Source organism: Crinia signifera, chromosome 1 (assembly GCF_055691185.1).
Source record: "Crinia signifera chromosome 1, ASM5569118v1, whole genome shotgun sequence".
NCBI lineage: Eukaryota > Metazoa > Chordata > Amphibia > Anura > Myobatrachidae > Crinia > Crinia signifera.
The window spans coordinates 397007821-397035669 of NC_139217.1; the positions used below are offsets into that span (position 1 = coordinate 397007821).

The 27849-nt window shown below is 44.1% G+C and overlaps 1 protein-coding gene across 1 annotated transcript in view; it reads right to left on the reverse strand.

Moving 5' to 3' along the window:
• Window positions 1–27849, reverse strand: part of LVRN (laeverin) — a 135110-nt gene that overhangs the window by 61754 nt on the left and 45507 nt on the right. The window contains exons 4-9 of the mRNA XM_083151622.1: window positions 24647–24773; window positions 14040–14194; window positions 8989–9102; window positions 5994–6137; window positions 4960–5025; window positions 4752–4817 (exon numbers count right to left, since the gene is read on the reverse strand). Of these exons, the coding sequence (XP_083007748.1) occupies window positions 4752–4817; window positions 4960–5025; window positions 5994–6137; window positions 8989–9102; window positions 14040–14194; window positions 24647–24773 (672 nt within the window). The remainder of the gene's footprint in view (window positions 1–4751; window positions 4818–4959; window positions 5026–5993; window positions 6138–8988; window positions 9103–14039; window positions 14195–24646; window positions 24774–27849) is intronic.

Here is a 27849-nt window from a genome sequence, read left to right on the forward strand (position 1 = left end):
CCTATCCACCCAAAACATAACCCAAAGTTCCCCCTTCCCCCCACTAGCATCTAAACCTCACAACATACTCACCAATCGGGATGCCGGCTATCGGGATTCCGGCATTGGCATCATGATCTGTTTCGAGATTCTGGCTCCAGTCTTTTAACAGAATGCCAGCATCGGTATGCTGAATGCTGGCATCCGGACTGCCAGGATGCTGACTACATCCCTGGAAAAATACCTCAATTAGGGCCAGATGTATCAAGCTTCAAAAGGTGATAAAACAGAGAGTGATAAACAGCAAGCCAATCAGCTCCTACCTGTCATGTTACAGGCTGGGTTAACAGGTAGGAGCTGATTGGCTGGTTGTTTATCACTTTCCATTTTATCACTTTTGAAGCTTGATACATCTGGCCCTGTTTCTTTGATGGTTGGTTAAGGTAATTATTAAGGTAAGAGACTTGTTACAGAGTTTTCCTTGTAATCCCCATATTGACACATTGACCTGAGCTTTGTTATTCTTATTGAAGAATCTATACATTGAAAATAAGTATACATGTGTAGTATTTGGAAATATATGTTGTTCTGACAAAAATGCACTTAGGGCCTGATTCTGTATCACTCGTAAGGGGCCAAATCTGGCCCCATTCCAATGGTGGGGGGTCTGCGCATGGGTGGGAAGGGAGAGGGCAGGGGGCAGGCCCAGAGCAGAGGAATGCCCAGCATTTTATGGGAGTATCACACTGGCCGAGGCGTTTGCACGGGTAGGGCTGATTACCGAGCCAACCTGAATTAGGCCCTCAGTGCCTAATTCACGATTGCACGCAAATGTAATTGCTATTTTCTAGGCTAAGAAACTGCTTTTGTCAGCAAATGAAGCACATTCCCAGGAATGAACCTCCCCTCCCAGATCCACTGCAAAATCACCTGCAAAAATGAGGCAAGTCGAGTCTAAAGCTGGATACAAACTAGGTGATATCTCAATCGATCCAGCAGATCCAGCTGTTAGATCTACAGGGCGAGATTTAATGCCGCCCTAGTTCAGCGGCAGTGTGAGCTGTCCGCCGAACTCGGATGTTTTTTAAAGAGCATTAACTTACAAGGCATGGTTCAAGTTCGGCGGACAGCTCGCACTGCTGCTGAATTTTTGACCCTGTCAACCTATTGCTTGTCTATATAGACTACCTAATAATCCACACCCTACACAGCACTCCCCTGCTTGTGACGCCACCGGCGATAACATCTGTTTACAGTCACATAGTTTAATTGAAGGATAAGATTAATAAAGGGAAGTCAATTAAAAGACACTGATTTGCTGATACTTCTACACATTCTATTAGGATTGATAAAACAGATGTGAAACAGGAAGCTGACCACAAAGTATTATAGCCAAGACATTTACTTCATTTTTGCATTTGTGCTTTCATTGGGATAGAATAAAAGCAATCTTTGGGAAAATATAAAATAAATATGCTAAATAAGGACTACCTTGCAAAACAAAGTTTTCTGGATATCTATTTTAATCTGAAATATCTTAAAAAAACTGTATGTGTCTGGTTTTTATAGTACATGAACATGACAATGTCTGGAACGCATTAGGATTTTCAATTAAAAAATTATATCTTGTTTACAAAGCTGTGCTCAGATTGTTTAAAAAGGTTACATCAGGTGGAAAATCTTTTTTTGGTGCTTTAAGCATCTTCTTTGCAGATATGGCCACTCAGCCCTACAAAACCTATTTTACCCACGTTTATCTTCCCACAAGAATATTTTGCAAGGTCACAAGATTAATCAAGGCAAAGGAGTCAGAACGACAAGCAGACGCCCCAGTTGAAGAAACTAGAACCTGAAATTTTTACCCGGAAGTATAATATACTGTAGTATCATTCCTTTTATTTGTTAGATTGGAAAAATCAGAGATTGTTTTATAGACTTTCCCAGTGCCCATTATCTCCAACCTGCATTGTATCTGCAGCACAACTTGTGTTGTTAATGACAAACAAGATTCCAATGAAAGTCAACACTGACACAGACCAGAGAGCTTTGGGGGGAGATTCTCTAAGCGAAAAATGCGGTAAAAACCCCGTTATCTGGATTTTTACAGCATTTTGGGATGCTGTAAGCATCCCCCCCCGGGTTACCGCGGCGGGGGGCATCGCCAGAAAAATCTGGCGATGCCCCATAGAAGCCAATGGGCTTCTACCGCAACCCTCCGCCGCCCCGCGCCGACCCCCCGCCGCCTCGCATCGCCCCCTCCCCCCCTCACCTGTGTCCGGGCAGCACAGAGCTGTGCTGCGCGGACCTGTGACCTCCTCCCTGCACTGATCCTCTTCCGGGGGCAGGGAGGAGGAGAGCCCAGCGCAGCAGCAGCAGCGCCGGGTGTGTGAGGGAGGGGGGAGCCGCCGGGACCTGCTGGGACCCGGCGACTCTCACCGCAAAGGACAGCTCTTAACGCAAGAGCTGTCCTTTGCTATAATTATATGGTCTTTAAAGATTGAGATCAACAAATTGTGTACCTTGCATTTCATGCAAAAGTCAGAATAGAACTGACAGCAAGCAGTGTTTGCAAATGGCTTTGATATTCATTGTATTTCTCTTTGAATTTCATTTGAGGATACAAGTAACTGTTACCACAGAAAATTCCAAAGCCCTGGCATACTGGTATACATATTACACTATCTGTTTTTACTGCATATTTAAAGAAAAAACTAAGCATGTAACAAGGAAACTACAATGGAACATACAGTAACTCATCTTTGAATCATTGTCATTATATGGGTACATACTTTGGATCTTATTCAGGTCCGTTTGCAAAGGCCGTTCGTTTGCATGGGGACCAATGTTGTGTTACTGTGCATGTGCATACACCCACTGCGAATAGTCAGATCGCTAGGTGCACGTAACCAGGACAGCAGGCAGGGGGTGGAGAAGGGTGTGTGAGCAAACAGCATTTTATGGGCATTCCCATGTGAATGGTGGGAGTTCTCGTGCTAATGAGGCCAGTGCAAAGGAATGTGCCTTGCGCATGGTGGGCTGGCGTACCACCATTCGCAAGGCAGGGTTAGGTTGACTCGCAAGGATGCAAATATGCATCTGAGGGAATCAACCAGAAAAACCCGCTTAGTGCTGGGCTACACATAGCAGCACACAGGCTCCTATGCGACCGCCCATATGTCAGCAGCAGGGCTGCAGTGGAAGCGGATGGCGGGGTGGCTGGATTTCAGGAAGATCACATACATTACAATGTACAAAAAATCATAAAAATCCTGTGTTGATGTATTTCTGCCATTTTCACATCAGCCTTTTGCTTGTGTCGACCTTTAGTCAATGTCAACCTATTGCATGTCCACCTTTTTCATGTGTCGATCTATTGCCTGTTGAAGCATCAACCGGAACCAACATATTTAATAGAAATTTAAAAAGTCTATTTAGTTCAACTCATTGTATATTGTGTAGCTCCAGAGGAAGGTAAAAGCCAAACCCCCAGTGAGGGTGCTGCCCCTCTTCCTGACCATATAAATATTACATTCAGTAACTGGATCTATCATCCCCTATTATATAAATGTGTCCTATTGGGTGACTTTTCCACTTGCATAGGGATAGGTCATAAAAGGTCATGGTAACAAAATAAGTGGAACATTATTTGTACTTTATTGTGTGTGTTTCTTCTACAGGAATGGGCATGGGTGAATATAAGATTTCTAGATTCTAAATTTCCAAACGTACTGTACATATATTTTCTATGGGGCATTTCCATCAGTAATTGCAGATCAGATGCTTCTATCTTACATTTCTTGGTTTGGCTGACCGATGATAAGTAATAATTAACGAGTTTAGGTCAGAATTGGATATTGTAAATAGGTTGTTCTCCAATTACAGTCGCTTTGTTCATATTTGAGATGGTGTTTCTAAGTGCTCCAAAAATGTTCACATTAAAGAAAAGGCTTACACCTTTATTTTAGATGGTGCTGCATCACAACAAAAATGAACATCACATTCCCAAATGCATCTGACAGTACTGGGGGCAAGGAGAGCCCACCTACTGGATTGGGCCTCAACCCCTATGAACAGATGTCAGAAACCTGATTTTCTTCTCTTCAAAAACTACCATAGATCACAGCAACGTGGAAGAATAAAGTCCCCCAAACCTATTTCCGGTTTCCAGTCGCCAAATTCAGTATGTAACATCATATGGGTCCTTTCACAAATCCGGGCTTCCTTGCTGCCTTTCACCATCTTCTGAATATAATCTCCCACTGTAGCTCCCTTCCTCCATTATAGCTGTGTTCTATTGGCTCTACCTTCACCCTTACTAGACTGTATACCTCCTTTCTTGGTTAGTTAAATCCCAATCCACTTGCCGTCTACCCAGCCCCCATTCTTCCCCAGTTTCTTTCAATCTCTCTTCTACATTTCTCAACTTCCTCCTTGAACCCAAGTTTATCAATTAACTAACATTGTGGTCTGACTTCCTATTTCTCCTTTCCAAAATGCACCTGGGTATAATTATCAATTGATGCTTGCTTTCTGACATATTTTTCTGCCTTCCTTGTTATGTGATATGTTTTCAACAGCTTCGATACATCAAAAATAAATAGCATTTTTGTTTATTCTAAGAAGACCTTTAATCAGTACTGAAGAGTCGAGAACACTCCAATGATAAGCAAGATTATTATTTTGCAGTGCCATTTGAAAGATGTTAGTAAAAGTTAGTAGTTGTGGTAACATTTTATGCATGCTACATAGGTAAGGAAAATGGAGGAAAGTACCATTTGTAAATGATTCCACAGTTCCTCCTGGTCAGCATTTGAGAATGAAAATCTCTTCAAGTATGACTGTGATGAGACAAATGGAAGGTTCATTACTTCTCGAGGGGGTAAGCAGTGAGATCCACGTTGTATCAATGAATCAGATGTGTCTGCCTAGTCTTATATTGTCAAAGATTCATAAATTCCAAAAATGATTTTCTAAACTCACGCTGATCCCTTTGATGAAGAGGCTCTCTGTCAGGAAGGTGGAAACCATTCGGACTAAAGCAGCCGCCTGAAGGGAAAAGTGGAACACATTTAATTATGTGCAAGTTAGTTATATTTCCTGAAGTTAAAAAGCGGCATTCATTTAAGAAAAAGCATTTGAGTTTTTGTAGACCGCTGTGTTAAAAGTTGCCAATTCTTTCAATACAAAAGCAGCCTGATTGGCTCATTGTTTAGAATTCTCCCTATTGTTATATTAATGATGATACTTTTATATGTAATCTTTTCTAACTTGTCATCATGTACAGTAGCAATACATAACTAAAGATGTACAATAACTATTTTGAGTATGAATAGGTATGTGGATACACTGTGTACTATACAGCATGTCTCAAAAGAAATGGGCAGCGTTGGTAAAGAAAAAACGACTATTAAGAAAAAGTTGTGTTTTTTCCATATAACTCTATTTATGCAGATGTTGTATTATTATGTTGGAGTTTATTAACATGAATTTCCTTTGATACTGACCCACTATATTAATTGTGAGTTTAGGTAACACTTTTAAATCCAAAATGTGAAGCTGCAACCCAGAGATTAAGGGTTAAGTTGGCCATACACGACTTCTCGCAGTAGTGTATGGCCAGTCCATCCCCAGCTTCCCAGGCGGCAGGATTGCATGTGATATAATCCCAACAAGTGCTGCCGGAGGCTGTCTGATCTGACGGATCCTACATTCAGCATTTGCGATATAGGAGCTCCGATCCAATGTCCAAGGGGTCACACAATGGATCGGAGCGGATCTAAAACACATATGATTTGCCCGATTTAATTAAAGCTTACATTTTATTTCCAAAGTAAAAAATAGGGATCACTATCGCTTTCAAAATACAGCACAATTCAAATAGCAAGTATAATTACCGGCTTCTTGTTGTCCCCCTACTGGCAACTGAATATACAATGCATGACTATGGTATAAATTACAGGTTCCACTTTATTTTGTTTGCATTTTTTTCAAAGCTAAAAAGAGTAATAACTTACCTTGTTGTATGTGAAGTCATCAAATAATCCCAATATATGATCCACTTTGTGAATGTCTTCTTCTTTAACTGATACAGTCCTGGAGGATGTCCAAGCGTCTTTTTCAAAAATATTTATCAAGTTGTGCAGCATAAAGAGCTCGTTCTGACAAAATCAATTCAATATAATCACAATATTATGTTTAGAATTGGTTGAATGTCCTATGTATATTGATTATGCTATGAAATCACAGTAAAGGTGTGTACACACTGTGCAATCTGTCAGCCGTCGATATTGATTTGATATTGGTGGCCCCCAGGACACAGCTGGATCCCGGTATCGGCTGGCAGGGAGGGATGGCACGGTTAGCAGAGGGGGGGGGGGGGAGGGTTGGCATGCTGCATTGAGCAGCATGGCCCTCCTTTCACTCAAGCAGAAATAGACTTGTAGACTTGCCTGCACAGTCTATTTCTGCTTTCGCATCCGATGCCGCGAGGTCGCACATCGGGATTGAATGCAGCTTAATACTGTGCGATTCTCAACACAGCTGGTTAAATCTAATTGTAGGTTAATTGAGGTACTAATTAAGTCAAGCAAAAGTAAAAATAGCTGTTGAGCGCTGATCTAAACAATTACCCCAGACTGCAGCTGATTCTACAAGCGATTACCAAACTCTTTCTCTTTGCTCAAGTACAAAGAAAAAAATGGAGAATAAGCGCTGTCTGGAGCAATAACTCTACATTTTATTAAAACAATTTATAAACAACACAACATTGGCCAATATTACTAATACAAAAGCATTACATCTAGGGGGTTATTCTAATTCTATCACCCCCCTTTTTTTTTAGGGTTTTAAAAGCATGTGCAGCTGCTGTGTGTGAGCGCCCACAGCGCTCACACACATAAGTCAGGACGGGTGGGGGGGGGGGGGGGGGGGCATGTAGGGGCGTGAGGAAGCGGGTGGGGGAATTTGCCTATTTCCCAGCCTCTCATGGGCGTTCCCATGGTAAATCCCTGATGAGGCGGGTGATGGGGGCAGGCAGCTGACATCAGTGGACGTCAGCTGCCCGCATGCTTCCCGCACAGGGTGCTCGCAGGTCTGAGACACCATAGAGGTGTGTCGGATCTGTAAGTGCTGAAGAAATCATTCAATGGTCGCCGCACCAAGGCTGCTGGGGTTCGGGGGGAGGGGGGGCGGCCGTGTGGGCAGCATCTGGGGGACTCGTAGGGCTGTGAAATTTACAGCCTTGCGAGTCACCCAGTATTAGGACCTTAAAATAAAATTCTTGGTCTCAGACCCATTTGTAAAGCATACACGGAGTATCTTTAGACAACTTGTTTAGTTGGATATTAGTTGTTAGTACCACATGCATTTATTTAAAAATGTTCCTTAGATGGATTTGTTAGTTTCAAAAGTTATAATAGCCGTAATGTTTATGTATTAGTAATATTGGCCAATGTTGTTTTGTTTATAAATTGTTTTACTAAAATTTAGAGTTCTTGCTCCAGACAGCGCTTATTCTCTACTAATTAAGTCACCTTTGGCCAAGAATGGATATACACTGGACCATTTATGGGAAGTCAGGGCTGGCTAAACGGCTTCTCTAAATCTACCAACAGTTCATGTTTTCCAGACCACCTAAGGATATGTGCAATGTGTCCGTTAGGAATGAATGTGCCACAAGTTTGAAAATGTGACAGTTAGTAATGACGAGTGACGAGAGTATGGGGCAAACTGAATATCAGAAAGTCAACATAATATTTTATGAGATATGTCAAATCTTTTTTTTTTTTAAGCTTAACTAATGACTGATTTGTGTATTTTAATGCTGTTATAATTGTACTTTACTTTTACCTTGCTCGGTTTTGCCACCTTTTGTCTTGCACTTTTACAGTATTTTGTTGCATTATTTTGTTAGTTTAAGTGTATGGGACGCTGAGAAAATATTTATACAGGGGTGAAGAGATTCACGATGAAATAGAAATGATGGCAATGCATTGTGTAGAAAAGACTGTACATGGAGTGAGAGAACGGGCCCTTGCTGTATAAATGGCACAGCATGCCCTGCATAGTGCAAGACAATTATTCCCAGACACTCGCACACCCTCAAATTAATGTCCATTTTTAGGTGAAATGCCATTTGCAGAAACCTGGAGGAGCTATACTTTGCCATGTTAAACCGAAGTAAAGAGAACCTCCATAATTGTCCATAAAAGCTGGCATTGCAGATGTGGGGAAAATGTGCTATAAATTGCTTCCTTTTAAGAGATAATCATAAAGATACACTTGACATTTAGTGACCCCTTTTACCAGCCTCTGGATTTGTTGTTTTTCATTGCACTTTAATATAAATACTTCAAATGATAGATTTTGACTCTCAAACGCTCATTCTCCACACAGTGTTTCATTATAGTGAGAAAAAGATCCCTCTCCGGTAATTAGCATAAATGGCTACATGATCACTTCCCCCTGCTAATGGACAGAGCCTTGCAGCAACATTTACTACTGGCTGAGGAACCCTTATAGCTGCTGGCATTAGGTGTTATTTTTAATTTCTTCCTCTACTGTTTGGTCTTTGTCTGTTAATTAAGTATATTTTAAATGTAATTAAGACTTGAAAGGTAATTAACAAACATCTGCTATGGTGGCTAATCCTGGGACTTAGATTAGTGGGATGCTGGGATATTGTCCTAAAGTTGGCAGGGTTTGAATACCGGGTTTGGAGCATCTAGTCCTGGGATTTTGTATTATTTTCTTAGTGCCGTGCAGCGCCGCTAAGCACTGGCTATGCGAAGCGTTACCTGCCATTTTTACTTTTGCCAACATGCAGACTTCTATCAAGCCGCTATACAGAAAGATGATGAAAAGCTCATGGTGGGAAACTAGGGGTCTGTGATTTTATAGCAGTCCCCATTAAGAATGATTGAACTCAGTGTTCTATATCATTGTGCTCCAAGCCTGAGATATATGCAATGTTTACTATATTTAGCCATGTGAAGCTTGTATTATTCTTACCATTTTTAGGTTGGGGTCAATGAAGCTAGCACCAATGTATTCCATGTATGAGGCAAATCCCTCATTCAACCATATATCATTCCACCACTTCATCGTGACAAGGTTTCCAAACCACTGGGGAAGCAAACAAATAATGTAATTTACTTGTAGGGTCTTGTACAGACATTAAACATCTCTTGCTTACTGATGGTTTCATAGCTACAGAAAAGCAGAAGGCCTCATTTACAAGCCAAACCACCTAAATATACAAGTGTTCATTCATGTCCTTGGGGCCTGATTCAGCCTAACTGTTAATTAGAGAATTTATGACTTGAGCGTTCATTGAATGACGGCGCATGCGTACCATTCACATCGTGCATACATGAGGGGAAATAGCAACAAAAAATGTGTATGGATCATAAATGTAATCCTCTTGCAGTTTCACTGAGGGGAAGATGGTTTTTGGGTGTGGTATCTGTGTGGTGGTGGATAAAAATGCAGGTGTGCCCAGGTGTTTTTGAGGAGGGTCTGTGACGTCAGCGATGATCATGTTACTCTGGGCCAGATGCATTAAGCTTCAAAAGTGATAACATGGAGAGTGATAAACAGCCAGCCAATCAGCTCCTGCCTGTCATTTTTCAAACACAGTCTGTGACATGGCAGGTAGGAGCTGATTGGCTGGCTGTTTATCACTCTCCATGTTATCACTTTTGAAGCTTAGTGCATCTGGCCCTCTGTCTCAGTCACAGATGTAGTGGAAGCCTCAGACCTACTCACATCTGCACAGACAGTAAAATCCTTTCGATGATGCATGATGAATTGTGTAGGGATTTGCAATATACTTTTTGCGGAAACCGTTTACTGATCCATTCTCAATTCTCTTTGAAAGGAGCAGTTACTCTTTTTGTCGGGACGGTGGCATACGCCTCGCAATCCACTGCAAATTCTTACATCAGTGGTCAGGTCTGAATCAGGCCCCTAAAGCGGTAGATCTTGGATGTGCCGTTTACAATTTTGCAGAGCACAGATATTTTTCCATGGCCCTCTGGATGTGTTAAAGGTGCTTCAGAAGATATAGTAACCTTGAATTTAAACTTGCAATCACTGCCTAATTTCCATGGGAAGGCCCAGAGTTTTCATAGGAACATCCATGAAATGCTGGGCATTCCCATGGGCGCGTCTCCTCACCGCCGCCCCCCCACTCGCAGTTCGCCATGCCCATTTGCACCCAGTGTATGCACATGCGTAGAAAGGCCCATTAGCAAAACATCACCCCCGTGCAAACGCTTGGGGGAGAGAGTGCATTAGAATAAGGCCACAGGTGCGCAGTAAGGGTGATATATAAACCAACAAAACCTGGACATACTGTAAGTTTTGAGCAAATACTCCTATTTCGGATCAGTAGATGACATATGACATGATTCAGACCTCATCACTCATACGTAAAGTTGCTGCCACCCAGACAGAAAAAAACATACCATGTGCAAATCTGCGAGTGAATTGCAAAAATATGGCTATCCGATATCCTGTCGATCATCCATACGCAATTTTATCCATTAAGCAAATGTGAGTACGTCTGATCCTTTCACAATTCTGCGACAGATACAGACCGATCGGTGCCGTCGCTGACATCACACACACCCTCCCATAAAACTCGGCATGTCTGTGTATTTCCGGACACTCCCAAAAAAAGGCAGGTGTCCACCCCAAACACCAAATTCCTGTCACTCAAATTGTGAGGGGATTGCAGATAGATCCTTTAGCTATTTTTTGTCACTATTTTGGATTGCACATGCTCGCTACGATCTGTATGCATGTGCATACAGGATTGCGAATACGCACATCAGCATGTCAACATGGACATCGGATGTCAACATGGACATTGTATTAGTGTTTCCGGTCCCCTCGCATGGCTCGCTGTGCTATGCACACTATTACAATCTCCCTCCATGCCCACTGATATGGTAAAGTAAGAACAAGTTGGTTTTAAAAGAACAATCCTGAAAACCTTGCGTTGACCATTTACATGTCCACATTTTGTCAATGCCTACCTAGACCAGGGGTCGCCAACTCCAGTCCTCGAGAGCTACCAACAGTTCACATTTTCCAGCTCACCTCGCAGGTGCACAGGTGCACTCATTACTGACTGACACATTGTAAAAGATCCACAGGTGGAGCTAAATATTTCACTTGTGATTCTGTGAGGAGACCTGGAAAACATTAACTGTTGGTAGCTCTCGAGGACTGGAGTTGACTACCCCTGGCCTAGACCATGTTGACCTGCTTCATGTGTCAACATATTGCCCATCGACCACTAGTGGTCCGCCTATTGACTGGCTTTGCCTCCCCCATCCTGCTTGAATTATGCCTCCCCCAACAGCTTGTATTATGTCCTTGCTTTTATTATGCTCTGTCCTCCCCTGCTTGTATAATGCCCCCCACCCTGTTTTATGCCCTCACCCTACATGTACCTACAAAAACATCTTGAGTCTGGATTTACTCTAAATGCTGCTGCTGCATCCTAACACAGGAATCCTGTGTTAGGATGCATGGGGCAGTGTCATTTGGAGTATCATTGTCCACCAAGTAGAGTACTAGGGGTTGGGTGACAGGGACAACTGGAGGGAGCTCTTGGAGCCACTGGCAGCTTGAAGTCAGCAGCACTGGCGGGCGGCAAGGACGGAGCCAGCGGCCTGGCGGGATTAGTGGGCATCAGTAAGCAGACGAGCCATGCAATAGCATGGTGGCAGTCACCCCATCCTGTGCGATTACACGGCTCGTCCCCCTGTAGAATTGCCACTGATCCAGGCAGTTCACTAACCAGACTCATTCTATAGTCTAGGGATAAACTTACAGTAGAAGAACATTTGTCAAACAGGGTCATGTCAAATGCAGATTTACTGATCTCTGCAGCATGATTACACTTGACATCCTAGAGCAGTGGTGTCAAACTCATGGTTCTCCAGCTGTTGTGGAACTACACATCCCAGCATGCCCTGCCACAGTTTTAGCAAGCCATTATATAAAATCTGTGGCAGGGCATGCTGGGATGTGTAGTTCCACAACAGCTGGAGGGCCATGAGTTTGACACCACTGTCCTAGAGTAACCTCAGATATCTGATGATCTGATATTGCTTCTATGGATGCAGCAGTGGATCAGAGATACCGGCAGGAGGTGTATTATACAAGATGCCTCCTGCTTCATTAGCATATTATCGGCCAGCTCTGTGTACAAAGGGCCTGATTGCTGCTGTGAGAATTCGCACAGTGGCCAATTATCGATAAACTGCCCATGCATCTGGGCAGCAATATGCGTGCGCAACGCTGCCCAGCAAAGAAATCCTGCTACTTTTTTAATTGCTAGCCATTCGCAAGGTGATTGATAGGAAGCACCAGTGTATTGTGGTGATAAACGACCATTTCATGGGAGTGCCAGAAAAAACGCAGATATGCCTAGGAAAAAACACAGGTGTGCCCAAGCATTTTCATGTGTGGGCATCATCTCCGGCCATGCTCAGCCGGTTTTCATTGTCCAAGTTCAGGGCTACTCGGAGCCTTCTCACACTGGAAAAATCTATTGGTGGTGCACATCAATTCACAAGGTAGGATTTCGCTATGGCAGGGCAGCGTTTACCTGATTGCTGGCTGCTGTAAAAAAAGCAGCTGTGCGATCCGGTCTGAATCAGGACCAAATACACAGGATAAGTGATCTGTCTCCTTCTCTGAATCAGGCCCAAGTTTTAGACAAATCTAGTCAATCAGAGCTTTAGAATATTTAAGATTAGGAACCATTTGTGAGAATGAGGCTGACATTAGCATACAGAATTGCTGTGAAGTCCCTGTCACACCAGTGGTGGTGTCCAGATCACCTCTACAGTATATAAAACTCTATATGAAACCACCAGAAGTAAAACTGGATAGTTTAGTAGTGACTGATGTGCTAGTGTTTACTATTGTTCTTCCAGAGATGGTAATAATAAGCTACAACTGCAAGATCCTGACATGGATATATGCTAAATATATTTACTGTCATTTTTTTAATTACATCATTTTAAATCAATAATGATTGATTTTGTATGTATTTATGTATGTATGTGCAGAAAGTTAGATTTGGGTGTGGTGTGTTCAAACTGAAATCTAAATTGCAGAGTAAAAAATAAAGCAGCCAAGTCGGTACTTCTTTAGTTTCACGGCAGAACTTCCCAGCAGATCGCATCATATGCAAATTGCATGCAAATATCGCACGCGATTTTCATATGATTTGCATGCGATTTGCATACGCTTCGATCCGCAATGCGATTTAGCACATCCCCACTATCCACGCCAGCCCGAAGTGTGGCGAGCGCATGCGATAAGTGTCCTTCCGACCTGTTCATACCCCACTATCCATGTCAGCGCGGAGTTGATTTTATAAAGTGTGGCGAGCGCAGCGATCCACCGAGCCTGAAGCGTCGCGAGCGCAGCGTGCCCCACGAGGGGATGCGGAAAACGCGCTCACACTTTATAAAATCAACTCCACGCCGATGTGGATAGTGGGGGTATGAACAGGTCGGGAGTATGCATACCGCATCCCCTCCCAGGGCACACTGCGCTCGCCACGCTTCGCGCTGACGTGGATAGTGGGGGTGTGTTAAATCGCATCTCAGATTGAATCGTATGCAAATCGCATGCAAATTTTATGCAAATAGCGTGTGTGATTTGAATACGATTTACATACGATCTGCTGGGAAGTGCCACCGTGAAACTAAACAAGTACCGCCAGATCTAACTCTCTGCACATGTTACAAATTTTTTTTGCAGTGCACATGGTTTTGCCCATTTTGAGAACAATCAGGCTCTATAACAAACATTTACTAACAATTTTCTATATTGATTTTTAAGTGTCAGTAAATGAATTCAAATTGCCCATTAGTACATATAGCCCTAACCATATATGGAAAGATTACACAGCTTTCCTCTTTCAGAGAATATTAACTTTGATCAAAAAGGGTCTTTATCTATTAACATCTATTGACTTTTAATAAGACGTTAACAATGAAATAAATAAATATCTGGGACATTTTACCACATGCCTGGTGTCCTATCTCATGCGCAACAATCAGGCAAGTCAAAGCTTTAGAGTTGGAGAACTTCTGGTTGGGGTTATAAATCAACGAGCTTTCCAGAAAAGTAATTAATCCCCAGTTTTCCATTGCACCGACACCAAACTCAGGCATTGCTACCAAATCTAAAAAGGAGGAAATATAAGACTTCATTATTATATTGATTTGTATCTCTCACAGCCTTACTGAGAAATCTCCTATATATTTGGCTACATCTGTCACTCAAAGTGGGTGTCTGTGTCTATAACGCTCTGTTCCTGGACTTTCCTCTTAATGTGTGATTGCCTTCATCTGTGCTGAACACCTTTCTGAGAAATCAACCTGTTTAAAACAGGTGATGGCAATCATACATTAAGGGGAAGTCTAGAAACAGAGCATTGTGTCCCTCCTGGAGAGGGTCATGTTGGGAGGTATGTGACAGAGAACCAGCCCAGAGAGCCCACAGACAGTGCCAGACACCCACTGCCTTCCCATGTTGCCCAGCACTGCTACTCCACAGCCACCAGGTGAGCGCCCCCCTCCCGCGATTTGCGGCAAAACCTCCCCCCCCCGCGCGCCCCCCCCCCTCCCGCGATTCGCGGCAAAAACACCCGCTTCCCCGCGACCCCCCCTACCGCGATTCGCAGCAAAAACACCCCCGCGACCCCCCCTCCTGCGATTCGCTGCAAAAAGAACCCCCCCACGACCCCTCCCGCAATTCGCGGCATAACCACCACCCCGCGACCCCCCCCTCCTGCGAATCGCGACAAACCCTCCCCCGTGACACTCCCCCCCCCCCCGATTTGCGGAAAAAACACCCCCCCCCCCGCGACCTCCCTCCCGCGATTTGCGGCAAAAAGAACCCCCCCGCGACCCCCCCTTGCACGATTGGCGGCACCCCCCTGCGACCCCCCTCCCGCGATTCGCGGCAGCCCCAGGATTAAATGGCACATGCAAAACACTGACATGGCTATGGTCGACAATGAAAAAGGTTGACATGAGTTTTTGAAGATTTATTTTTAATTTTTTTAATTTTTTCATATTCATTGTCATGTGTCGACATGGACACCAATGAAGTGGCACACTTATGTCAACATTTACATGTGTTGACCTTTCTGTGTTGATTTTTTCTTGTGGCGATTCGCGTCACACCCCCCCGCAACCCCCCCTCCCGCGATTCGCGGCACCCCCCGTGACCCCCCACCTCCCGCAATTCGCGGCAACCCCCCACCGGAACCCCTGTGAACCCCGCCCTTCCGCGATTCGCGGCACCCACCCCCGCGACCCCCCCTCCCGCAATTCGCGGCACCCCCCCGTGATTCGCGGCAGCTCCAGAATTAAATTGCACATGGAAAACACTGACATGGCTATGGTCGACAATGAAAAAGGTTGACATGAGTTTTTGAAGTTTTTTTGTCATTTTTTGAATATTTTCATATTCATTCTCATGTGTCGACATGGACACCAATGAAGTGCCACACTTATGTCAACATTTACATGTGTTGACCTTTCTGTGTTGATTTTTTTCTTGTGGCGATTCGCATCACACCACCCGCAACCCCCCCTCCGGCGATTCGCGGCACCCCGGCACCCCCCTGCGACCCCCCCCCCCTCCCGCAATTCGCGGCAACCCCCCACCGGAACCCCCATGAACCCCGCGATTCGCGGCACCCACCCCCGCAACCCCCCCCCTCCCGCAAATCGCAGCACCCCCCGCGATTCGCGGCAGCCCCAGGATTAAATGGCACATGCAAAACACTGGCACGGCTATGGTCGACAATGAAAAAGGTCGACATGAGTTTTTGAAGATTTATTTCATTTTTTGAATGTTTTCATATTCATTGTCATGTGTCAACATGGACACCAATGAAGTGGCACACTTATGTCAACATTTACATGTGTTGACCTTTCTGTGTTGATTTTTTCTTGTGGCGATTCGCGTCACACCCCCCCGCAACCCCCCCCGCAATTCGCGGCACCCCCCGTGACCCCCCACCTCCCGCAATTCGCGGCAACCCCCCACCGGAACCCCTGTGAACCCCGCCCTCCCGCGATTCGCGGCACCCAACCCCGCGACCCCCCCCCTCCCGCAATTCGCGGCACCCCCCGTGATTCGCGGCAGCTCCAGAATTAAATTGCACATGGAAAACACTGACATGGCTATGGTTGACAATGAAAAAGGTTGACATGAGTTTTTGAAGTTTTTTTTTCATTTTTTGAATATTTTCATATTCATTCTCATGTGTCGACATGGACACCAATGAAGTGTCACACTTATGTCAACATTTACATGTGTTGACCTTTCTGTGTTGATTTTTTCTTGTGGCGATTTGCGTCACACCCCCCCACCCCCCCCCACAACCCCCACTCCCGCGATTCACGGCACACACACACACACCTCCCCCGCGATTCTCGGCACCCCACCCCGTGACCCCCACTCCCGCGATTCACGGCACACCCCCGCGACCCCCCCTCCCATGATTCGCCGCAACCCCCGCCCCGTAACCCCCCCTCCCGCGATTCGCGGTACCCACCCCTGCGACCCTCCCTCCCGCAATTCGCGGCACCCCCCCGCGATTCGCGGCAGCTCCAGAATTGAATTGCACATGGAAAACACTGACATGGCTATGGTCGACAATGAAAAAGGTTGACATGAGTTTTTGAAGTTGTTTTTTTTCATTTTTTGAATGTTTTCATATTCATTCTAATGTGTCGACATGGACACCAATGAAGTGCCACACTTATGTCAACATTTACATGTGTTGACCTTTCTGTGTTGATTTTTCTTGTGGCGATTCGCGTCACACCCCCCCCCACCCCCCCCGCAACCCCCACTCCCGCGATTCACGGCACACACACACCCCCCCGCGATTCTCGGCACCCCACCCCGTGACCCCCCCTCCCGTGATTCACGGCACACCCCCCACGACCCCCCCTACCATGATTCGCCGCAACCCCCGCCCCCGTAACCCCCCTTCCGCGATTTGCGGCAACCCACCCCGCGACCCCCCTCCCGCGATTCTCTGCAATCCCTCCCCTCCCGCGATTCGCAGCATCCACCCCCCCACAACCCCCCCTCCTGCAATTCGCGGCACCCCCCGCGACCCCCCCTCCTGCAATTCGCGGCACCCTCCGCGACCCTCGTAACCCCCCTTCCGCGATTTGCGGCAACCCACCCCGCGACCCCCCTCCCGCGATTCTCTGCAATCCCTCCCCTCCCGCGATTCGCAGCATCCACCCCCCCACAACCCCCCCTCCTGCAATTCGCGGCACCCCCCGCGCCCCCCCCTCCTGCAATTTGCGGCACCCTCCGCGACCCCCCCTCCCGCGATTCGCGGACACCTAAGTTGCAATACAGGGCATCTTTCATACAATTCTAACCATATTTCTCATATACAAACGTTCACAAATTAAGGGGGCGCAGCCCCTTACGCCGGTGTGAAGAGCGCCCGTAGGGCGCGATGAATCACCTAGTAACATAATATATGTTAATGGTAATAGATACTGTACATACGCATCACCATAAACAGAAAAAGCAAACATGGAAATCAAAGTTGAACATACGTTTGTAGATGGCATCTCGTATTTTTTTTTGCACTGTGCATAATCTGGAACTGGGCACTTGCAAGTCTAGCAATGCAGAGTCATATACAGATGTCCCCATACACCCATCCTCATATCACACCACGTAGCCATAAAGGATGTTACTTAGCACTAATCATCTTGTTGCTTGTTCTATCTCTACTGACCAACAATAACTGCATTTTCAACTACGTAATAAACTTCCAGGCAACAAAGAGTTGGTGGGAATAGCCTTTATACCTACATACTAGTAGGATAAATGCGATCATAGTGTGTGAATGCACTTGTATATTAGGGAATTTATACTGTAAACTCCAACTGATGTGGCATAAATTTGATATACTGCATAAATTGGGGGCATTACTGTGTGTGTGTGTTTGTGTGTGTGTATATATCTGTATGTATATGTGTATATTAGTGTGTGTGTATGTATATATATATATATATATATATATATATATATATATATATCTCCAAACTAATGAAGTGCACAGCGCCACTTGCATGTTGACACATGAAGCACAATAGCTGGTAAAACCTATTACTGTAGGTTAAAAAAGGTTTTAAAGTGAAGCAATGATGTGCAGGTATTCCCTTATTTATCTAGGGTGTCAGCTATCCCCTAACTATTAACACCGTGGTAAGTGTAGTTTTTAAGAAAACTTTAAAACAAGGAATAGTGGTTCAGCGACTTAATATAACCTGTACAATACATGGAAATTTCAAAAATATATTTATTAAAAGATGTTTATTAAAAGATGTGCACATTTGCACAGCACGAGAATTTTCTATACAAACAGTAAAAAAAATGTAAAAGAAAAGACTTTCAAAATGATATGAGAGAATGACTTATCTAGTGCAGGAGTCAGCAGGCAGTGCCCAACATGTTTCGTCGAGTTGACTTCATTAAGGGGTGGGGGAGAGATGTGCCTGGACGTCTATTTATACTACTAGTAATTGTTATACTTAATTATGATGTAATATCCAGTGGGATGCGCCCGTTTTGGGTGATTAATGAAAATAGCCTAAAAGAAATTACACAATATGACAACTAATGTTTTAACAATACTATACATACTGTATAATATACTGTATATACAAGAATGGCAGAGCAGTGTCACTCGGCGGCAGAAATAAAGGCTAAGAGTCTGTCTCCTTGATCAATGTTAGATGAGTGGATCGGAACTGAAGGCCAAGCAATATTTATCCAGAGAATTACCAGGTGAATGGACCGGAATTGAAGACTGAAGAATTTTATCCAGAGAATAACCAGAGGAGTGGACCGGAACTGATGATGGAGGAATATTAATCAGGAGAATTAACCAGATTACTGGACCGGAGCTAAAAACAGAAGACTGAAGAATATTATCCAGGGAATCACCAGATGAGTGGACCAGAACTGAAGATGGAGGAATAGTCAAAAATTGGTTTTGGAATAACAAGCTGGATCAGGTTTTGAAGAGACTTGGAAGGAGCTCAGGACACGACCAATGTAGAGGACTGTAAAGAGTTGAAATGGCATCTGCTGCTTGTGAGAGGACCAGCCTTAAACACCCTGGCCTGCCCTGATAGGCTGCTGAGTTCTACTGCACAGGATTGGTCCCCTGACCAGCCCTGATTGGCTGCTGCATAGGATTGCTCCCTGTTTCTGAAGATGGTGGCACCCGAAAGGGATCCATGCCGCTGATCATTCCATCTGGAGGAGAGATTCAGCAACCCACTTGTTGCCAGGAGGAGTGGAAGCCAGAGGCAATGGGCAGCACAGAAGCCCACCTGCCAGACAAAGGGAACCCCAAGCAGCAGGGATTGCCAGTTCATCCAGGCAGGTAAGCATGAAGCCCGCAAAACCGTGATAGCCATATTACAGATGGGGTGGACGGGGCATACTGCCATGCTCTTCCACCTACTCAGCTCCCCCCCACCTCTACTATCCCCCCGAAGCCGGCAGGTCATTGACTCTGAGCCGGGGAGTGTTTTATACACTCTTGCAGGCACCGGCCTAACTGAACTGTTGAAGCCGGGGCCTTTATTTCCACCAGAACTTCAACGAGGTGACCTGTTACAGGTGTTCCCTCAACCCCACAAAGATGGCTGGATGGTCCTGACTCTCCCCCTGGAGCCGCTGCAACACACTGCATCCCATTCTTGGTGTGGGCGGCGGGTCCCATGACCACAAGAAACCTGCCTACACACTAATGTATGCGCCTATTCACATTGTTATATTCAAATTGTTTGTTGCATTTTATATGTTTGTTTTCTATGTTGCCTGTCTGTGTTATCCAAGGTTACCCTCTCTCTGCTCGCTGGGATGGGAGAGGGCCCCTATATACTTTGAAATTCTGATTTATGATTTATCCATCTGTGGGTATAGGCTTAAATACCGACCAATACATCCTCCCAACTAACTAATGAAGATGGTTCCCAACTTACATCCATTAATATTATTTCTTGGGATGTAGAGGGGTTAAATCACCCTATAAAGTGTATAAAAGGTACTTATCCATTTGAAACACCTATCTCCCCATATAATCTTCCCTAAGAGATGCATCGGCAAGATAAACTCTGCAATACTCTTCATGCTCTTTGGATTAGGGAATGTATGTATATACTGTATAGTAATAAAACTAGGGGGATTTGAAATATTGAATATATAGGAAATTCATATACCCCAATGGGAGATTTATATTGCTCTATAGCCTGATTGATGGTACTCTCTATTCTCTTTTGAACCTTTATGCACCAAATGTCCAAATTTGCAGCCGTTCTAGAAAAACCTATGTTGTGGAGTGGACAAAATCTAATAGTCAGAGGTTATTTCAACTTGGTCGTCGATCCATCCATGGACAGTTCAGGGGTATGTAGTAATCACTGTGGCCCTTCCATGAACCTCTTATCCTCTTTCTGCTCCCAGCTTGATATATTAGACCCATGGCGCATGTGAATGCGTCACTCGCACATCCTTGTCAGATGGAGCACCTCTCCAGCGATCGCTAGCGTTTCCCAGCGCTGGCTGAGGGGCGCTCCATCTTGCCAAACAAATATACAACACTTTTCTTATTGAACATGACCAGACATCATATGGTTTTCAATGGAATAAGTTTCATAGATGGGACAATAAATCGGGCAGACTCTTGGCCAACCTGGTTACAGGACAAAGGTCTCAGACATGGATCAATACAATAAATACTGCTACTGCTATGGTATTACTTATGACTTATCTGTTCTGGATTTCTGACAATTTATAAAACTCTCTACACTAAAGGTCCGGATGATACACAAGCAGGCTTATCCTTTTTAGAAAAAGCAAAATTACCTACTCTTTCCCAGGAGGAGAGAGACTTTTTGGATAACTTTTTTACTGAACAGGAGATTAAGACACTAATAAATCCCTACCTAACAATAAAGCCCTGGTTCTGACGGTTTTGGAGCTAAATACTATAAAATGTTAAGCAATGAACTGAACCGTACCCTCACTAATCTTTATAATCACACTCTACACTCCAGGGAAATGACCCTCCCTCAGGGCCGGCGCCACCACTAGACAAATCTAGGCATTTGCCTAGGGTGCCAGCCACAGGAGGGCGGCACTTCGCCTCTCGCATGGAGGCTGCAGAGGTGTCCGTGCCGGGTACCTGCGGCACTGTGTGATCTGGCGGCGGGGTCCCTGCAGTGATGCGCGCTATCCGGCAGCCAGGCGGCGGCACGGGAAGCGCTGCTGGGTTTGAAAACATTCCGCATGCTGATTGGCTGAGATTCAGCCAATCAGCGTGCAGCGAGTTTTCAAACCCATCAGCGCCCCACCCCCCCTCGCCTGGGGCGCTCCGGTGCCTTGCACCGGCCCTGCCCTCCGTATTAATGAAGCCCAAATCATAATACTAGCAAAACCTAGCAAGGACCCCTCACTTGTGAGTTCATACAGGTCTATTTCACTTCTTAATCAGGACTTTAAAATCCTAACCAAATTAATGGGCAACTGACTTCAAACATGTCTTACATGTCTAATTTCTCCTGCACTACTTGGTTTTATTAAAAATAGACAATCATACAAGGCATTAGAGTTGCCATTACTGCTATAACACATTCACATACCCTAAAAATACTAACTAATATTGTTTTCAATTTGAATGCTGAGAAAGCATTTGATAAGATAGTCTGTTCGCATTTGGATAGGGTGTTACACTTTCAACACTTTGGTACATCTTTTTGTGATCTTGTACCCACCCTTTATAATACACCTACAGTACAAGTAACAGCTGATAATGTCACCTCCTTACCATATACTTTAGAGAGAGGCACTAGTCCCCTGTCCCCTCTCCTCTTTAATCCGGCCTTGGAGCCCCTTATACGTTATATTTTACAACTTCCAGGATTCAAAGGGATCCAGATTGGTAATAAGGAACTTACTGCATTCGCTAACGATATTTTACTGTTTATCTCAGAAGCTCATCACACTGTTCTCTTACTTATTGAGACAATTAAGGAATGTTCCTCCTTTGCAGGCTTTTCGGTTAATTTTGAGAAAATCCGAGTACCTCACTATACATAGTCAGGCGAGATTGGATGGGACTACTCCATTTCCCGTTTGATGGACTAACTCTTACATTACATACAGTACTTGGGTACTCAATTGCCATCTAACCTTGTTCATCTCTATTCCAATAATTTACAACCGATTATCAGAAAATTAAAACTGGAGTACCTTACCACTTAATTTTCTAGGCAGATGTAAATGAATTATTTCAAATGACCCCACTTAGTCTCTAAATTGTAATTTTCCTTTCTGAACTACATAATTACTAGAATTATTTGGAATAACAAAAGACCCAGTATTAGTGCAAAAATCTCTCCAAAACAATATACAAAGGGGGTGTAAACCTACCAGATATCTAACAATATAACTTGAGTACGTGAGGAAGGAGGGCCCTACTCATAAGAGTTAACAGACTAAAAGGAGGTGGGTGGACGAACGAAAAACAATAGGATAAGTAGGAACGGAAGGAGGGGTAGGGTAGGCAGGATAGGAGGAGCAAAAGAGGTTAGGAGGAGGAGGGATAGGCCAGTCCGAATAAGTAGGCTTGGATGGAGCACTTGAATGAGGTAAGGGAATCAGAAAGTCTGATGGGTTGTTCCAGTGCAGGGTTGAAGCACGAGAGAAGTCTTGGACACGGGAGTGGGAGGAGGTGATTAGGTGATAGGTCAGTCAGCGGCGGAGTGAAGTGGATGGGAGGGAGTGTGGATAGAGATCAGTGCAGAGAGGTAAGGAGCGGTGGAGGAGGAGAGAGCCTTGTAGGTGGTGGTAAGGAGTTTAAAGAGAACCCGGAAAGGAATGGGGAGCCAGTGAAGAGATAGAGGGGGGAGGCGGAGGTGGAGCGGCGGGAGAGGAAGATGAGCCTAGCAGCAGCGTTAAGAATGGATTGGAGAGGGGCGAGGCAGACGAGAGGTAGCCCAGAGAGAAGGATGTTGCAGTAGTCAAGGTGGGAGATGACAAGAGAGTGAATGAGAATTTTGGTTGCATCAGTGGAGAGGAATGGTCTGATGCGCGAGATGTTGCGGAAGTGAAAGCGGCAAGACTGTGAGAGAGCACGAATGTGGAGGGTGAAAGAGAGGGAGGAGTCAATGATGACACCGAGGCAGCGCGTTTGGTCGGTGGAGGTGATCTCGGTTTCACCAATGCTGATGGAGATATTTGGCGAAGAGGGGATGTTCGTGGGATGATTCATTGTGCAGCTTCGCATCACCCATAGTAACCTTATGGGTTACCTACTTATGGGAATACTATTCTGGAGTGTTGTTCCTTCCCTTATTTATTGATTTATTGATTTATTTACAGTTTCTTATAAAGCGCAGCAGATTCCGTTGCGCTTTACAATAGTAGACAGTGATAAAACAAACTGGGTGACAACAGACAGACTTGGAGGTAGGAGAGCCCCTTACATTTACTATTATTATACTGTTCTATCACCTAGAGTAACTGTACATTGATTCATTTTTTTATCTCTGTTCTCTAGCCTGCTCGTCCTGGGCATGTAATGCTTACCATCCGGCAGCCTCCATGTCTTTACAGCTATCAGCAATAACATTAAAAGTACTGAGAGGGGAAGTGATTAAATAACGAAACATGGTGGTTAAGACCACATAATAGTTTTTATATTTTTTTATATATATATTTTTCTTAGTTTTTCTTGTTTATGCTTTCCTAGCTGTTAACTTTACTTTCTTTATTTTATTTAATTATTTACTTTATCCCCCCTCCCCCCTGTTTTCTTCTTCTTCCTTCTTCACCCACAAACATTACACTAGCGCTCAGTCTCAGGCTGTAGCTGCAAGACCCAAATTGTTATCGCTAGAGAGCTGGTTCGCCAAATCTCCAAAAAGGCAAGTCTTGCAGGTTGTTCCCAGTACATAGTGGTTAGTACTTAAAAAAAGTGGTTCAAAGAAGGACAACTTGAACCCTATGCCAGGATAATTGGCACCCAAGGCGTATTGATGAGTGTGGTCCCATCCTACAGAAGAGCAACTGTATATAAAATTGCTGAAAAAGTGAATTCTGGCTATGATAGAATGGTGTCTAAACATTCATGTGGATGATACTTTCACATGTATCACCTACCTAAATATTGTTCAAGTAAACTCCTGCATGGCAACTGTCTTTCACGGTGACAGTGGCCTCTTAGAGCAGGATAAGGCTGCCTGTCACTCTGCAAATATTGTTCAGGAATGGTTTTGGCAACATGGGAAAAAGTTTAAGGTGTTGATTTGGCCTCCAAATTTCCCAGATCTCAATCTGATTGAGCATCTGTGGGACATACTGGAAAACCAATTTCAAGCCATGGAGGACCCACCTGGCAACTAGGTACTGCTAAAGTCCTGGTTCCAGATAACACAGGACACCTTAGGATGTCTCGTCAAGTCTATGCCTCCATGGGTCTTATTCCTTGGTTTGTGAGGTGTAAAGTTATTTAACATTTTTAGGTGAAATGTAATTTGAAACCATATAAGAAATTATAAATACTCACCTGTTTTCTGCAGAGGATACGAGACATTTAATAAATCCTCCATAAATGAGAGAATTGGCCCTGTAATACCCAAAGCAAAGTTTGCATATCCTTTCTCTACAACTTCCTTCCGGGCCCAAACTCGTATCTAAAACAATGTAACAAGAGGATGATAAAACCATTATAGTTAATAGTAAGATGCTTTATATTTACACCAAAGAGACCAAAAATTTTCTCAAAGAAGAAGAAGGTAAAAGATTCTTGAACTTCGTTCAGTACATGGACATATCTATCATTTGTGCAGGGTTGAATCACTACATTTTTATGTGTGATCGTTCTTGTAATGATCCTATGTGAGCTTAGTTGCAAAGTAGCCCGATGTGTCAATCTATGGACTGTTGACCTAGACACTGTCTAATAATCCACACCCACACTAAGGCGCTCTTTGCTATGCGGTATAGGTCACAACTATTTACAATATTTAATTTAGGCCCCTGGGACTGCCTGACCATCATGTGATTAGTAGGGTGCTCTTTCAAAGGAAATTCATTGCCACCGTCATTGAGGGTGGCAGATGTTACTAAGGGGGCTGGAGGACTGCTGCTCCTCGGTAAAATTCACCACTGACTACAACTATAAAACAGAGGTAGAACAAATTAGAAAAAATCTATTAATAGGGTGTAAGAATTAGAAATTGAGAGATTTTGGTAGAGTTTTCACTTTTTTAAAGCGGCCATCATATACACTGAAAAAAATAGTTTGATTCTGCCAGGTAATTGATTGTCGCTTTAAAAGAATGGGAAAATACTCCCAAAATCTCTCACTTTCTAAATCCCATACCCTATTACATTTAGGACCTTATTCAGGTCCGTTCGCAACTGTCGTTCGTTCGCACGGGGACTGATGTTTTATTACTGCGCATGTGCATACGCAGGGTGCGTGCACCCACTGCAAATACACGTATTGCTGGGACTGTGGGTGGGGGGGCGGAGAGGGGCGTGGGGCAGCCCCATTAGCATATGTGAACGGCCAGCATTTTATGGGCGTTCCCATGAGAATGCTGGGTGTTCTCATGCTAATGAGGCCCTGAATAACCCCTTTAACCTGGTGTGTTACAATACTCTCTAGGCCTGGATTGGTGATGAATGCTTTTGCACAGCAGCTGCGTCTTTGGACACAATTTTAGTTTAGTCTCTAATTATATTGCGTTCTGACGTTTGTGCCTTTCCACGTCAGTGAATTAACCAGACAGTCAAATTAGCATCATAGAGTAAACGAATGCAATGGTTGCTGGAAACTTTTTTCTTTTTAAATAAGTATTTTCCAAAACGTTTTCACCCTGTAGCACATGAGTACATTAAGCATCAAGATCCGAATGTGGGATTTCTAGTATGAAATAGTGATCTAATTACTGAAACCATTTTTGTACATTACTAAGATCTAAGCAATTACAATATAGAGAACACAGTGGTAGTTATTTACAAATATCACACAACTTAATATAGCTAAGCGGGAACAATAACTATTTACACCTTAATAGAGAACAAAATAGCTTGAAATTATAATTTTTTTGCTTATTAAATTTAAAAAGAAATATCTGCTATATAAAAAGTAAAAGTTTTTCTATATAAAAACAAACATTCAGACTACAAAAATGCTATTCTGCGCTAATTTACAACATTAACATCTGCCTTTGGTATGAATGCCGTCTTATGAGAGTGGTTATTACTATGGTATTTAAGGCAGAGGTTAAGCAATATTCTGATTACTGCGCTCAAACAGATATGAATATTTGTGTTGCTTTGATGCATGTTCTCTTCTCTGTTTCATCTCTATGCCCTCCAGAGCAAGCTGATTTTATGGCTTCAACTTACAACCAATGGCAACTTTTCAGCACAATTTGTACAAAAACATTTATATTTTCATTACAGCGGACATGCCTGGTGGATGGCAGACAGGGCTTTCCAAATGAAGAGAAAGAGGAAATCATTTCTATAATTGAATGCAGAACTTCATAGAGGCTTAGAGGGTAGAAACTAAAGTGATGGGTGCGTGCTTGTGTACATTTAAATGTCTTCACCACTATAAGCAAGGGCCAAATATGACCCACTGGGACTTTTTCTGTGGCCCATAGCCCCTTCCTGCATTAATGCTAGATTTGTTTGTTCCAGCCTGTAACACGTATTTGTTCGGGATGCAGTTTAAATCCCGGCGGTCGGTATCCCGGCGTTCAGAATCCCGACGCCAGAATCCCGACCGCCGAAATACCAACACTTTCTCCCTCCGTGGGTGGCCACGACACCCCTGGAGGGAGAATAAATTAGCGTGCTGAGCGTAGCGAGGCACCGGGCCCGCTGCTTGGCGAGCGCAGCGAGCCCGCAAGGGGGGGCGATCCACGTCCCCCCCTTGTCGGGATTTCGGCGGTCGGGATTTCGGCGTCTGGATTTTGAACGCCGGGATCCCGACCGCCGGGATTTCATACTGAATCCCCCTGTTCATATGTTATTACAGCACACACAGGTTACTCTTTCCTTGATCATTGCTTTAACTCAAGACTAATGAACAACAATTCCCTTATTTCTGATGAAGAGAGAGAAAAATACAGGGATGAGGATAATGGAGTGTTCTTGGAAAGCTTTAAAGAAGACACACATGGGGGCAGATGTATTAATCCTTAAAAAGAGTTAAACACAAGGGTGATAAAGAGTGGTACATTTCTGTCTTTTTTCAAACACCGCCTATAGCATGAAAGTTAAGAGCTGAATGTTGGCTGGATGTTTATTACTCTTTATCACTCTTGTGTTTATCTCTTTTTAATGCCTAATACATCTGCCGCATGGTCTGGCAAAATAAACAATAAACTGGTAAAGACCTGACATTTTTATATCAAACCTTGTACCTATTCTATGTTCTCATCATAGAGAGACATCAATCAGGGGTGTAACTCCCAGAGGCAATAGAGTCACCTGCCTCCGGGCTCAAAGCCCTGAAGGGGCACCTGCATGTACAGCAGAACCAGTGTGGTTCACAGTGGGATCCAACTTTGACCACTGCTCTTCCAGCGGAACTCTGCGGTGCACACACTGCTGCTACACTGCTAGTGTGCTCTGTCCTAGGTGTCCTGATAAAATCTGCAATAGGGGACTCCTGACTTGTCGCACCAAATTCCAACTTTCCTCCTGGGGAACAGGATGAACTTACGCCTCGGACATCAATCAATAAGA